Source organism: Arachis hypogaea, chromosome 10, assembly GCF_003086295.3.
Source record: "Arachis hypogaea cultivar Tifrunner chromosome 10, arahy.Tifrunner.gnm2.J5K5, whole genome shotgun sequence".
Lineage (NCBI taxonomy): Eukaryota > Viridiplantae > Streptophyta > Magnoliopsida > Fabales > Fabaceae > Arachis > Arachis hypogaea.
Genome location: NC_092045.1, coordinates 2,609,468 through 2,625,179, shown reverse-complemented (window position 1 = coordinate 2,625,179; position 15,712 = coordinate 2,609,468). Strand labels below are relative to the sequence as shown.

The following is a 15,712-nucleotide window of genomic DNA, read 5'->3' as shown; positions in this document are numbered from 1 at the left end:
TTTGTCAAGTGATGATACAAAAACATCATGCATGTTAAGGAAAGACGCAAAATAAGAAAAGGTGGATAGCGACGTGAAAATCGCTTTATAGTTAGGGTAGATAAGTAAAATCCAATAAATGGAAGAGTAAAATATTATTGGCTAAATTATACAGTTAGTCCTTATACTTTCAGTAAAATTATAAATTAGTCTCTACACTTTAAAAGTTTGTAATTAGATCCCTAAAAAGAATTAAAATTTGTAATTTAATTCCTGCCATTTAAAAAGTTTTGATTTTAACAGCATATTCTCAGTATATGTTGAGAATATTCTAAATCAAACACTTTTTAAACGGCGGAAACTAAATTTACAAATTTTAATTCTCTTTAGAGGCCCAATTATAAACTTTTAAAGTGTAAGGACCAATTTGTAATTTCACTGAAAATGTAGAGACCAACTGTGTAATTTAACCAATATTATTTTTACCTATAAAAATTAAAAATATTGACGAATCTATCTATAGAAAAAAGAAATTACCAAATGTACCCATCAATAATGATATCTATGTGACAAAACTCCGGTGTTGACTCCGTTAATAATTTTTCCTACGTGGTACATTACGGCATTACATGGGTGTCTTTATACGTGGTCTGATGAGCTGTTTGACCATTATAATGAACCCTAAATCTCAAAATTTCCTAAATTTAAAACTTTTTTCATTTCAAATCCCAGCCCTAGGTTAATAAAATTTTTTAAAGATATTTCAATGTCAAGACGTAGACTCTTTACCTCACTTTTGAATGGGAGTTGTAGTGTCTTTGAAAGCTCAATTTCAAAGCGGGTGCATGATAAGAAGTTTGATGGGAGATGCTTCTGTGAATTGAATGTGACCTTATTGCAGTCAGGGACGACAATGAATCTTGGGAGGTGGTTCGTCCGCTGTCCCAAATAGAAGGTATACCCTTGTTGAGTTAAGAAATTAACTAAATTAACTAATGATGATAAACATTATTCTATTGGACAAAATAAATAATTAGTGTTGATTATTTGTGATTAATGTTGCAGGCTAAAACATATTGTTACAGCAGCCCAATACAAAGCAAGCCAAATCTATCTTAGTGGGCCACAAAGCAAATGGAAGCCCGAAGATAATAAAAAGAATGCAAACGGGCTGAACTTGATTAGAACCAACCCAAGCCCGATTTAATTTCAACAAGTTAATCCCTCCATCTTGCTTCCAAAGCAACGTTCGCTTTGTCCTGTCTCATTCAGAACTCAGAACAAGTGAGAGAGTGCTTAGTTCCTAAGCTATTCACAGAAGAAGAAAAAAAGAGAAGGTTAGGCAAGAAAGGTTAAGGTCAAATCAGCAAAATCAAACTTAATCAAGCTAAGATAAAGGTTAAAGGTAACACATTTTCTATTGCATGTATATTGCTTTCTTCTCCTCTTCCCAACTATCTGCCAGTCTGAAATGGGATACATGAAAAATATGATTTCTGTTCCTCATTGTTGTGCATCTACGGTCACAAGTGTGTCTTGGGGACCAAGTAGTTTTTTAATGGCCATGATCTGGTTTACCATTGAAGATATCTGTTTCTGCTGATATGTGGCTTTCAATCAACAAGAGAAGGTCAGAATCAAAGTTCCTATTTTGAGGATTAATGGAAAAAAGTTAGATGGTGGGTTGGTGAAGCACAAAGCTCGAGAGTTGACCTAGGAGAGAGCAACTCAGCAACATGTAAGGAGATACAAAAGAAGTTGGTTCACCATTCAGAAGCCAAGGAGAGAGAACCAAAGTTTTGTGAGTTGTGTTCTGAGAAGAGTTCTCTGAAGAAGTTCATCTACTTGGACAGTGCTTCCTAGACAAAGAAGCATTCCGCCAGAATGAAGAACTGAATCAGAGGCTAGCAAATCTGGTTTATCACATTGCAAAGAGGCTGTTGAAGCATCAATCTCCTTCATGTTTAACAAATTGTATTTTTTTTAATGTTTATCTTTCTGTAATTTCTTGAAGTAAAAGGCTGAATGAGAGAGTCATTGAAAGAGCCTGTGAGTGAAAAAAGGCAGAGAGATACACATGAGTGAAAAGTCTAAAGTTATTTCAGATTTCTTTAGGTAGAATATGTGTCTTGTATCTTGTACCTGTGAGGTACCCCTTTCTTAGTTGGGTTAGCACTAAGAGGAAGAGTTAGGTATTAGCATAACCAAGTCAAGTTAGGTTAGCACTTGAGTGTGAAAGGATTGTGTCAATTATGTGGAATTGGTGTATGTAATACTTTAACTATAGTGAAAATTTTACCACTGTTGTGATGGAGACTGGACGTAGGTTACATTGCACAAGGCAACTGAACCAGGGTACATGATGGTGTCAGCTTCTCTCTTCCATGCTCTGTTCTATTTTTTGATATTCATGAGACAAAATGAAATTGTCTCATAAAGTTTTTGCTACTGAGTTCAAACAGATTTAGATTGCAAGTTTGTTTTAAAAGGGTTAAGTTTATTAAAGTAAAAGAAGGTCATAGATTCAACCCCCTTCTCTAAGCCTTCTACAACCTTCAACTCTCTGTACACTTTGTTTTATTTGAAGTGAATATGTCTCTGATTTAAGTTTTCTTTGTCATTGATAGACTTTAGACTGCAGCTACTTTGTATGGGTAGACGAAATCAAAGATCAGTGGGAGGGTTTGAGGAGAGCATTTTTTGAAAGAAAGATGCATGAATATGTTCTTAAGGCTGGGACTGAAGTGAAGATTCTCATGAAGTTGGGAAAGATTGAAGTTGAAATTAGTAGACTTAGATTGTAGCTTGTGACTATGTCAATCATTGTGGTGTTTAGCTTTGTGTACAATGTGTATCTAGTTTTGAGTAGGTTTTGAATTTGAATAATTCTTAGTGTATGATTATGAAATGCCATAGCTAGTAAGTAGTTTTATGTCTGTTTGATGTTGTTGTAGTTGATATTATTGATTGTGTTGTCTTTGTCATGACAAAAATACCTATACTCGATTGAGAGATGGACATTTGTATACATGACAAATGAAAAAAATGTTAAATATAGTCTTATAAAATATAGAACTTGCACAATATATTCTTTTATAATCACTATTCTTTTTTAGCCTTTAACGTATACCGAAATAAGATAAAACATAAGCAAAATAACCTGCTATGTAAGTAGCAACTGAGTTACTGAAACTTGAAAATAAGTACCATTATCAATCACGACGATCAATCCAAACCAAAAATCAAAACATAAGCAAAATAGCATAAAGTATGTGACATATCCAACAAAATGACATAAACTACATATTAGTTGTCTACTGTGAACTAGAAGAAACAAAACACCCTAAAATTTAAACATGTTTGCTTCATGGATTTGGAGTAGAATTATTGTTTCTGTTTGATCCTCCATTCAATTATGCAATATTGACCCTTTCTTGCTGGTGGTTTAAAGCTGATTGGGCCACCTAATTGAACTTGATCCTTTAGTTGTAGGAGTTGGCATGAACTCCATGAACCTTAAAGTAGTTTCCAAAGAGAAGCTTTCATAGTTTGAGGTGTCATAGTATGGAGCAACTGAAAATTGGAGGTGATGGCCTTACTGATGGTTGCACATTTGGTATTGGTGGTCTCACAAGTGATTGAGCACATGATGGCAGTTGAGTAGCATTTTGAATGGTTGGTGGAGGTCTTTTCAGATTATCCTTATTTTTAGAGGATCTTTTTGTACTTGGTGGCCTAACTAAAGGAGGTCTAATTATAACAGGAATAGATTGTGAAATTGTTAGAATTTCCTGCAACAGTTGGTGCATATTAAGTGTCATTAAAAAAAATTATAAAATTAAGTAGTTAAGTACATTACTAGATGAACTTCCAAGAGTTGAGTTGTTGTTGTTTTAGCTGCTTCAACAGCTTCTATTGTTTTCTCCTAGAACATTTTTTATAGTCTTGTTACCTCTTTTTCATTATCCACAGTAGCTCCATTAGCAGAAGGTTATTGAGTTGAACTTTGTCCTCCAGCACTCCTAGTCATTGCTTCTTTTCTCTTGGGATAGCTACGACTGTTGTGACCAGTCTACAATACAAAGTTTATGCATATAAAAGTGTCATCAATTATAATACTAAATTAAGTAGGGATGAATTTGTATACCTTTAAGCAATATTTACAGGTGATGAGATCATATTTTTTGGGAGCCTTATGAAGATCTAGGTTGGCCTGTTTTGGTCCATCATTCTTTTTGTCTCTTTTTAACTTTGGTCTCCCAATTTATTTCTTGTAACCTGGGAGTAATATTAGAGGTAGATCCACGTGTTGCTAGTATTCTTAACTTGGTACAGGCTGGATAATAAATTCGTATGTGCTATTATATGTCCTCATAGAGAGCCAATTGTGTACATGTTCTTCTGGCCTCCTATTTTGGTATGCAAGGACAGCACATGCATGCCTACAGAGCAATCTAGTTAGTTGTCAAAATCTGTAACTACATGTCCTCTTTCCAATATCTACCATAATTTGTGTGGCAAGCACTGAACTTCGTAGATATTTTTTAGGATCATCTCCTGTGAGAAATGTCTTCCACTTGTTACTCTCTTTTTTCTCTTTCTTCAATCTACTCTGCTGCATAGGAGTGATGACTCCATTATATCCCACGAAAGTCTTCTTGTTTCTAGCAATGATGCTCGTCTTATAATACATCTTCAAGCATAGTTATAATTGGCTTCCCCATTATCTTCTTGATCTTATAGTTGAATGAGTTGCAATTATTGTTCATGTAATTGTCTGACTTTTGATATTCGCTAAAATTTAACCTACTCCATTGATTTGGAGGAATTTTGTTTAGATACTCCCAAGCATGGGGATTAACCCATCTGATCCTATCCATAACAACATTGAACTCCTGAGACATTGTGACTTTGGCACATCTCCACATAGCCATCTTCAACTCTGTATTTTTCTACTATTTCCTAAAATTTTGTCATATGTGCATAGTACAAAATATGTGATGTGCTCCTGGTGTTAAGGGAGATTGAGAGGTGATGCGTGAGCATTTTCTCTATCTTTTTCTAGTGAATTTGCACTTGAATTGCTAAGTTTAATCAAGATTTAATATATTTTAACCACTATGAATGCTACTTTGAGTCGTGTGTAATTCTATTTATTTCAAGTGCCATTTTGGACAAATTTCGCAGAGTTTAAACCAAGGCTAGAGAATGGAAAAAACAAAGAATTGATGCTGTCCACTCCACGCTGAACTTAGAATTTTTCAAGTTCAACGTGGAGCACTGACCCTCTATCCAATCAAGTTCGGCCTTGTCCACGCTGAACTTGGATTTTCCAGGTTCAGCGTGGAATTTACGCACTAAGAGAAATTCATATACTATCCCACGCTGAACTTGGGAATTTTCAAGTTCAGCGTGGATTCAAAAGAAAAGCATGGAAGCAATACGGCCTCTTCCGTGCTGAACTTGGAAATTTCCAAGTTTAGCGTGGATCTTGATAATATCAGTGGTCCCCAATCTTCTTCCAAAGGCTGCACGCATAATTTAATTAATTTTGATTAAATTTGTATTTTATTTTAAAATAGGAAAAGATATTATTTTAGGTTTAGAAAATAGATTTTAAATTAATTAGGATTAGATATAAAAGGGAAGAGAATCAGCTCTTCTCTTCTCACCTACCTCATTCCAAATTTACAGTTTACCAGAATCCTAGTTTTCACTCTAAACCATGAGCAACTAAACCTCCACTGTTAAGGTTAGGAGCTCTGTCTATTGTATAGATTGATTCTATTATTTTTTTTATTTTAATTCATGCACTAATTTATATTTTAAGAATTATTTTCATTCTTTATCTTATGAATTTGGGTGGAACAGAAGTATGACCCTATTTATAATTGAGTTCTTATATAACTTGGAAAAGCTCTTTACTTGAACAACAACTTGAAAATATATTCTCCTAAATTTCTAATTATCTGGACTTAATAGGATACGTGACATATAATCCTCTTATATTTGGGTAATTAGGATTTATGTGGCATATAAACTAGAATTGAACTTCACCCTCTAATTGGAATTAAGTGACCAAGGAATTGACGGTTGATGAATTTTAGAAGAGACTAAAAAGGTATAAGGAATTAGGGTTTAGTCACCTATAGTTTGCCATGAATTAAATCTTGCATGATTAAAATAGTTAGTAAGAAAAGTCAATCTAGAAAATAGATAACTCTGAAGCCTTAACTGTTTTCTCCATATATATTTTATCTCAATTTACTGCTTGCTTATTTAATTCTCTGAAGTTACTGTTTAATGTTATTGAACTCCCAAACACCATTTTCTGTTTGTCTAACTAAGTAAATCACGTAACTATTGTTACTTGATCTATCAATCCTCGTGGAATCGACCCTCACTCACCTGAGGTATTACTTGGTACGACCCGGTGCACCTTCCGATTAGTTTGTGATTAGAAAATTTCTGTTTGTGATTAGAAAATTTCTAATCACAAACTAATTTCTAACCACAAACTAACCGGTTGCTCGTAAGCATGATGGACCGATGAATAAAGTGGTGCCATCCCCTGGCCAAAGGCTTCAGGTCGTGACTCTGAGGTGGCCTGCCTTTCCCTCCGCTCCCAGTATCCACTGAGAACCTGGGATGCAAATGTCTGCGAGTACCCGCTCCAATTGCTGGCCTCTGTGTACCCTCTCGATGTAAGATCCAAATGAGTGCATAGTCCGTGGTATTTGAAGAACCTCCCTGATTGCATATGGGTTGAAGTCAATGACTCGTCCCCTCACAAAAGTTATGTGGTCCCTTGCATTAACTCCAAACACTTCTTTGTAGGTAATCCACATGTTCCCGTAGAATTCTTGAACAATTAACTGTCCTGCCTGTGGGTGTGGACTGCAAAGATGTTGCCATCCTCTGTTCTGAATTTTGCGCAAAATTTTTGGGAATTCATTTGTTTGAAGCTTAAAATGTACCTCCGATAGGACCGGCCTCTTGCCAGTGACATCATAGAAGTGCTCTTCATGTAACTTAGAGCAGAAGCTCTCTGAATCATGTGAACCGGTGGCCGGTTCCTTTCCCTTTCGCTTTTTAGAAGGTTGGGTAGTCTTAGGTGCCATAGAATTCAATCAAATGAAACAGTGGAGCAAGAGGTAAGTAAATTGGGTTGAATAGATACATTTATCTTCTGAATGCTTGTTTATGGCTCTTGGAAGGTTACTTTTGAAACTTGGGTGGGTATATTTGGTGGTTTTGTGGTCATTTTTAGTTGATTACTGCTTTTTGTAATAGGGTGGATATTTTTGTCTTGTACCTCATCTTCTGTTTGGATTTTCAGTCCAGACATGTCAGTATCCTCATCGTGAATATTACCTGGTTATGTCTCACTCAATTTCAACAGTCTCTTTGCTCTACTCTTCTTCTTTAGGGTTGGGGTTCTCCTGACACAGAATTTTGGTCTATGCTTAATTGGAGTCCTACTAATATTTAAAATATTAACTTATGGTTCAAGAGCTTTGTTTTCTTCTATGAACTCAGAAAAGTTAACTGAATGCTCAGTGAATAGTTAAACTCTCCTCCCATTAGCAATGGCTGCTTCGTACATGGTCACAACATCCATGTCAAATCTCAGCAACTGAAACCTACCATCCAACTCTTTTCCAAATTGCAGCCAGTAAAACTCGTCCACATCAGTGTACCGGTACCTTATATCTTTTACTAAGTCAGTTATGAAGAACCTATTTAAAGTATCTACATACACTCCTTCAGTCTCCGTTGTCTCACCGCCAATATATGCCAAATTTCTATCACCATCCTTTTCAAATTTTTCTCTGTGACTAATAACCAATGTAATGTGGATGGTAACCATCTGTACAGAGACATACACAGACAATAAAGTAGAATATCAAAACCAAATCAAAACTAGTATAAACAAACCTTAATCAAAACTCCAAATCGACAACCATACATCAAAAACCGAGAAATTGACATTAGAGGGATGACATATTACTATTTACCTATGAATGACACCACGCACTTCCAAGAGGTAAGACGTTCCACACTAACAAGTACTCTCTCTTCAATACGATGATTATCGTCTACAGCTAACCCACACAGAAATGGGATGGGATGCAATGTTTGAGTGAAAAAGAATATTTTGTCTCTCATAAAGCTCTTACTTGTATTTTGTAAAATGGGCGAATATGTATAGTTTTGCTAACTCAAGATTTTTAATTTTCATTTTTTAAAATAATTTTTTAATTATTATTTATATTTTAATACAAAATAAATTACAATTTTCACATATAAAGACTCCCAAGCCACATAATGCCGTAATGTGTTACGTAAGGAGTGTCACTAACATAATCAACACCAGCTAATGATTAATTAGTTTCGTCACGCAAATATCTTTATTGATGAATATATTTGATAATTTTTTTTTTATGGATAGATTTGTGACATTTTCAACTTGTATGTGTAAAAATAATATTTTACTCTAAATTAAAATACTATATTTATATAAATGTTTTTATTTAAATACAAAATAAAAACTTATCAGAAAAATATGTAAGAATTTAACTAAATTAATTAGCATAGCAATAAATATAAATATTCTAAGCATATTTCTAAATATATAAAAATATTCTTACAAAAATAACCAAGAGAAACAGCAAGCGAGCTGTAAGACATGATTTACGCGCAGAGGCATCCACAAGAGCAACTACGGTGTTCCCTCAACCCTGGTGTACCGAAACACAATCTCTGACTCTTGACTCTTCCCTCCGTAACACGTAACGTGTACGTTTTACCGGCTCACCAGGTCACCAACCCCCTATTATGCTATAAATATCCCCATTTCCCAATTCCCACTCTTGTATCAACTAATTAACCCGCTGAAGCCGGAAGCTGAAAGCTGAAAATCAATCTGTGTCTAGAACCTTCTTGTGATTGGTGCTGTGTATGGCAGTTAGATTATTGTCAGGGCATGAGGTATCAGATCTGTGTCTTGGGAAGCCAGCACTCAGGTCCCTTTCTATCACCGACACCTTAGCTGACGCACTCTCCGCCCTAAAGAGGATCGACGACACCTTCGTCTCCGTCTGGAACTGCAACCACTCCCTTGTCAGGTCGCACTTCCCTTCTCCTCCTCCTCCTCAAGAACGATGTAAAGCCAAGGAGGACGATTGCAGGTGTGTTGGTAGGCTTTGCATGCTCGACATCATCTGTTACCTTTGCAAGCCGGAAAACCTCTCGGCTCCCGCCGCCGCGCTTCGTTCCCCAATTTCCCTTCTTATCACCGACCATTCCGCTCTCGTCAGCCATCTCGAGCCCAATGCCAGGTAATCTTCCGAATTTCTCTCATTTCCATTTCGATTTCTGTTACGTTCTTTTCTGTTAGGTCAAATTTGGGAATTCATTGGTTGTTTTGAGCAGGCACCGCGGCGCATACGTGGCTCTGTGAAAGTGTCAATTATTATTATTATTATTATTATTATTATTATTATTATTATTATTATTATTATTATTATTCTGGGTTTTTGTTTGACTTGGTGCGAAAAAATCTATGGATGCATATTCTTCTGGGATGTGAAAGTAACTCTGCTTTTTTGGACCTTTGGCTTTTTGCTATCATGTACGAATCTGCTTTACAAAAAGCAGAAAGAAAAAACAAAAAAAGTTAGAAGAAGAAGCATAAGCAGAATCAAATTTGCCTTGATGAATCTAATACCTTAGACTTTGATAGAGAATTGAAAATTTGGAATTCGAAAAAGAAGAGGGTATTGGAGTGAAATGATTTGGTAAATTAGAATTTTGGATGGTTATTTTTTTGAAATAATTAATTTGATTTTTTTAAAATTTGAAATTGGGAAATTTAAAATTTGAAATTTGATGTGAAATAACTGAATGAGATTTTTGAATTTAGGATAATCTGAGAAGGAATTTTTATTATTTATCTCTAATTCTCTATTGGACTAAATAACTAGCCCATTGTACTCATTGTCAAAATTTCTCATCGTCTCCCTAGTGGGATTCTTCAAAAAATTAGCAAATCCTTATTGCCCTGTTTTAGAGACATGAAAAAAACGTTGTTAGTTGGCGTCTCAATCAATTGATTAAACAATAATTGATTTCTTAATTATTAATTTATTATACTACTTGCCGAGAACATAGTAGTAGTAGTATTAAAAAATTAGTAGCTAAATCCACTTTCAGCAGATCTAAGATAGATTGGTCAAAATTATATTTTATCAAATATGAAGAATTGATTTAAGTTTTTGTGCATTGACTAAATGTTATTTAATTGTTGTTATGCAGCTTATTGGATGCTATAGATGCTATGCATGAGGGAGCACAGAACCTGGTGATACCAATTCAAAGCAGTATCAGCTCAAGGAGAAAGTCCGTTGAATCTTTGGACTCCATTTTCCATAATAACAACCGCTCCTACTGCTGGGTCACCCAAGAGGATGTGATCCGCTACCTCCTCAATGCAATCGCGGCATTTTCACCTACGCCGGCTAGCCCAATCAACACTCTAAATGTTATTGACGATCAAAACCTCTTTGCCGTCAACTATGATGACCCTGCATCGTCTGCTTTAAACCTCCTCTCGTTGTCCCTAATCCACCAAAGCTCTGTTGCAATCGTTGATCCGGAAGGCAAATTCGTCGGGGAAATCTCGCCGTTCATGCTCAATTCTTGCGATGAGGCCGTTGCGCCGGCGCTGGCCACGCTGTCAGCTGGGGACTTGATGGCCTATATTGATTGTGGTGGACCTCCGGAGGACCTTGTGCAGATTGTGAAGGAGAGGCTGGAAGAGCAGAATCTTAGTGCGGCTTTGGAACTGCTTGGAGATGAAGGGGGGCTTTCATCTTGGTCATCGTTTTGTTCAAGTTCATCAGAGGATGATGCATCTACGGGGAAGAATTGGAGGCTTGGAGGGTACTCGGCGAGGGTAGTGAGGAGGTCAGAGGCCATTGTTTGCTACCCGTGGAGCTCTCTGGTGGCTGTGATGATTCAGGCACTTTCACATAGGGTCAGCTATGTGTGGGTTGTGGAAGATGATGGAACCTTAACTGGGATTGTTACCTTTGAGGGCATGTTGAAAGTTTTCAGAGAACACCTCAAGTCCATGTGCTAACACACCAAGATGATGGGAAACAAATGAAATAAAATAAAAAAACACTTTAAAATCATTTGTAATTTTGTATAGACCAGCCCATGCTTTGTGTTTTGTTTAGAAAAAAAAAAAAAAGATACCTCGGTTTGTAGCTGTGTAATCACAGTCGTTTTTGGTTGGTGAATAGAAAACAAAACGGCTCTTTTTTGTATTCTATTACTTGCATGTGCTTGGGAGTTGGGACTACGTCTTTCTTTTTATTCTTCTGGGAATGTTTTTGGAGGGATTGAATTTGGGTTCACTATATGTTTGATATTTTAATTCTCTTAATTTTTTTTTTTTTAAGGGATATATATGGTATATGTCTTGTTAGTACATGTATTTTCTGACTTTGATATTCTTCTTTAAAACTTGATAAAAATTGAGAAGCAAGGCAGGGAAAGCGGGAGAGTAACTTTGCTGATTTTTTGGCTAACGGAAAATGTTAGTTGACCAAAAATATTGGTTTCTTAGTATATGGTTGATAAAAAATAGGTTTAGCCTTAGGGCCTCCAATGTACAAAAAAAAAAAAAAGGTTTAAATCTCTCTCTGAAATCTTCGTCAGCAAAAAAAAGGACTCAAGAGAAAACTCTTGAGTATGTTCTTTCAGGTGCTTGACAGCTGTCGTTTGTTCAGGACCCCAAGGTGGGGGTTGCTTTTTTAGTAGCTTTGACAATTGGCTTGTGTGTCTTGTCACATCCGGAATAAAGTCACGGATGTAATTGATGATGCCTAAGAACTGTTGGACTTGTTTTGTTGTCAGGTGGTCATCAGGGAAGTTTAACAGTTCCTTTGAGATGTGCTCTCCAGGCTGGAAAAACCCATTATTGAAAGTCATTCCCAAAAAATCAACTTGGGCTTGACCAATAAGGCTTTTCTTTTGAGATAGCATTATTCCATATTTTTCCACAATTTCAGTAAACTGAATCAGAAGGGCCTGATGAGTTGGGCCGTCCTTTGAGAACAGTAGGATGTCATCTATGTAGATGAGAGCTGAGTGGAGTATGGGCTCAAAGATTCTGATCATAGTTTTTTGGAATAATGATGGGGCTACCTTTAGTCCAAATGGCATGACAGTCCATTGGTACTGTGCATCAGGTATGCAAAAGCCCGTCTTGTATCTGTCTTTGGGGTGAATACCCAATTGCCAAAATCCTGCTTTAAGGTCAAACTTACTGAAAAGTTTAGCTTTACTAAGGCGAGGAGTTATGGCGTCAATCCTTGGTAGTGGAAACTTGTCATCTTGCAAGAAGAGGTTTAAGGGTTTGTAATCAATCACCAATCTCTTCTTTCCTCTAATCTGTTCAGACCTCTTTTCCACATAGAATGCTTGGCATGCCCAGTTGGAAGTTGTTGGTTCAATTAAACCTTGCTTCAGTAACGAAGCGCATTCTTCCTTTGCTAACTTCAAATCTTCAGGATTCATTCCTGAATGGGTTGCCTTGGTAGGGTTGATGTCTTCATTCTTCTTGAAAGGCAATTGAATGAAGAACTCTTGATTCTTCCATAAAGGAAGAGGGTGATCAAACTTGTCATGACTGTCACAACAAGCTTTTAGTAACCTGTTTTGGATAGCCTCATAGTCTGGAGGAGCCTTGCTAATTTCATAAATACCTCTGTTTTCGAGAAATGGCAAGAACTTCCTTTTGAATTTCAGACCTTCAGGCCATATTGACATCTCCTGCGTTTGGTAATATGCATCAAAACCAAACAGTACATCTTTCTCAGGGAGGTAGCTTCCCAGAACCTTCAGCCAAATCACCATTTCAGGAAATATTTGTAGCCCAACATTTCCTCTAGAAATATGGTCAATGGTAAATCTTCCTTGGCTGGCTGTTGTGTAGATCTTGTCATGAGGAGCCCAAATTTCATCAGGTAACAGATCGGGCCTGACTACAGTTGCACAAGATCCTGTATCAAGCAGTGCTACGACCTTTTTTGGCACATCATACTTGGATGCCAAAAGTTTGAGTTTGAAGTGGGGTCGTTGGATTCCATCAATTCTTTTGGAACCTAAGCTTCCTAGACATCCTCCTTCTGTCATCCTTTGTTGAGGCGGAGCAGGTGCCATATAGTGGATTGGTCTGTAGTCATCATCAGAAGAACTATCTTCAGGATCATGAAGCACGTACTTCGTGTACTCATCTGCTTCTGACTGTTCTTCAAGGATCGATTCAAGATCTTCATCATCTCGGGTTAAGACAGCATCTTGTAAAGATTGAAGCATCTTGATTTCTCTTTTGCTTGTCTGCTTCTTATTGGGACATTTCTTGGCAAAGTGCCCAGTTTGTCCACAAAGAAAGCATTTGTTAGTTCGCTTGTCCTTGAAAGTCTTTTTTCTGAAGAACCGTTTCTTTCCTTTGAACTTTCTTCTTCTGCCGAAATAGCTTTGATCGAAATCTGATCGTCTGGTTCTTCTGTAGTGGTGCTTCTTTTTTGTGTGGCAATCACATGAGTCTTTATCCTTGCATTTGATCTGCAGATAAGACTTTTTACATGCTCCCTTTAGTTTAAGGGAATTCTTGGCTAGCTGTTTGAACAAGTCTTGCTGGTTGCAGAGCTTGTCAAGAGCTGCTAGAGCCAATTGATAGATTTCTCCAAAGGTTATCGTTGGAATATCCTTCTGGTAAATGGCCATTGTTCTTCGTATCTCTGGTAGGAGCTCTTTTGGGAGTGAAGCAAGATACACTTCCTTAAGTGTTGAATTGCTCTGTCCTCCAAGAGGGTAGTATTTGGCCTGCATTCTTTTGAAATGTTTTTCCAGATCTTTCTTATTAAGTGAACAGCATTTCATCTCATAGTATTCTTGGGAATTTCTCTGCTGGATAATCCCAATGTCTCCTAGGAATTCTCTATGCAATCTTCCTAGAAACTGAGCAGCACTTCCACCAGTGAGTTGCATACGCTCATACTCACTTAGCGTGTTTATCCATTCTCTAAGATTGCCAGTCATCCTGGTGACAAACTCAGAGAGTACTTGCTGGATATCTGCATTAGGGATGGACATCTTGGTATCAATCCAGGCTCCAAAATCATTCAACCTTTCTCTGTATTTGTGAGGAGGAAGGTTATCGAAAGTGAAATAATGGTTGCCTGCTTTCGTCTGAGTGGGCTTAGTCTGTGGGAGATCATCATCTTCTTCTTCTACGACTATTCCCTCTCCTTCTTCTTCTGAGGTTGGGTTAGCCTGATCAACCATTGCTATTGCAGAAAGATCTGCAATTTGATCTTCTTCAGATGATTCTTCAACCGAAAAGTTTGACGAGTCAGACGTTACTTCTTCAAACGAGTCACTTGAAGTGACGTCTGCATTAATCATTCCGATTGTCCTCTTTTCTGGTACCTCTTCTTCTTTTCCTTTGGAAATTGCCTCAGTTTTTTCTCCAGAGATTTCTCCTCTGAGGAATTCTCTTTCTGACCATGGTGGATTATGCATCCTTTTTTGTGAAGGTCCTGTAGGTTGAACCGGGTGTGGCTTAGGCTTTGTGTGAAGTCGTCGGGCAAGATGGTAATGGGTTTTAAAGATGTTGTCATAGTCAGGCTCATTTATGGTTGGCTGCTGTGGAGGAATGTAAGTGGGTGTGTACATGGGATACTGTGGTGGATATAAGGCTAATGGATCTGTGGCCAAAGCTTGTGGCTTGGGTTGTCTGGCTTGATCTTGTTCAATCTGTCTGATCTGGGCCTTGATACGGGTAAGCTCTTGGTCCTTTTTTTGAAATTCTGGGCCAAAGTAATGGGTTTGGATGTAAGCTTTTAGGTCTTGGTCGAGTTTTTGGGCTTGTGTGGTCAATCTATTTTTTAGCTCCTCAACTTGTGTTTGGACTGAGTACACTTGTGAGGACAGGTTGTCCGTCTTTTCAACGAGTGTTTCCAAAGTGTGGTCGATTCTCAACAGGACTTTGTTTTGGCTAACAGCATTTTCCGTTTGCCAATTCAGGACCTCATCTTGAGGTGAAGTTGACTGGACTCCTTGTGGAGTTACTCCTCTTGGGGCTATGTATGGCCGTCGAGTAATCCTTTGACTGTCAGTGGAAACCTGTAGAGGAGGAAACTCTTGTTCATAAGGCTTGAGAGTTGCTATGCATGGTACAGCAATAGGATCTGAGAACTGGGGCCTAAGGATCTTCTTTTTCTTCTTCCTTAGATAAAACTTTGGTGGTTCTTCCGGCTCATCTGGTGGATAGAACTTTGGAGGAGCAGTACAGCTCTGCTTCCTGTTCTTCTTGGACTTCTTCTTTTTGTAGTAGTCCTCATCTTCTGATTCTCCCCAAGCGTCACAGTCGCAATCTGAGTCACACATATTGTGATCAACATCCCATATGAAATGGCCATTGACGTGTGAGACATAGACTGGCTTTCCCTCCTCATAGTAGTGAATTGGGGGATCATCTTGATTGCTGGTATGTTGAACAGTGAGAGGAGAGATCATATAGATCCTCCTGGAGGATGACTGCCTAGAAAAGGATGGTCGTCGTTCTGTTCCTGGCCTTTGAAAAACCGTTCTAACTGTTCCGTCAGTCTCTCGCGTGACCACTGGTGGTGATGTTGTTTGGACATCAAGAGTGCTT

General features: G+C 37.6%; 1 protein-coding gene across 1 annotated transcript; it reads left to right on the top strand.

The window, feature by feature from the left end:
* Positions 1 to 8,612: 8,612 nt before the first annotated feature.
* On the top strand, positions 8,613 to 11,476 carry LOC112714607 (CBS domain-containing protein CBSX5). The gene is made up of 2 exons (XM_025766234.3): positions 8,613 to 9,320; positions 10,297 to 11,476. Exons 1-2 carry the CDS (start codon positions 8,941 to 8,943, stop codon positions 11,120 to 11,122), a joined length of 1,206 nt encoding a protein of 401 aa, XP_025622019.1. The 5' UTR covers positions 8,613 to 8,940; the 3' UTR covers positions 11,123 to 11,476.
* The last annotated feature ends 4,236 nt before the right edge of the window (positions 11,477 to 15,712 follow it).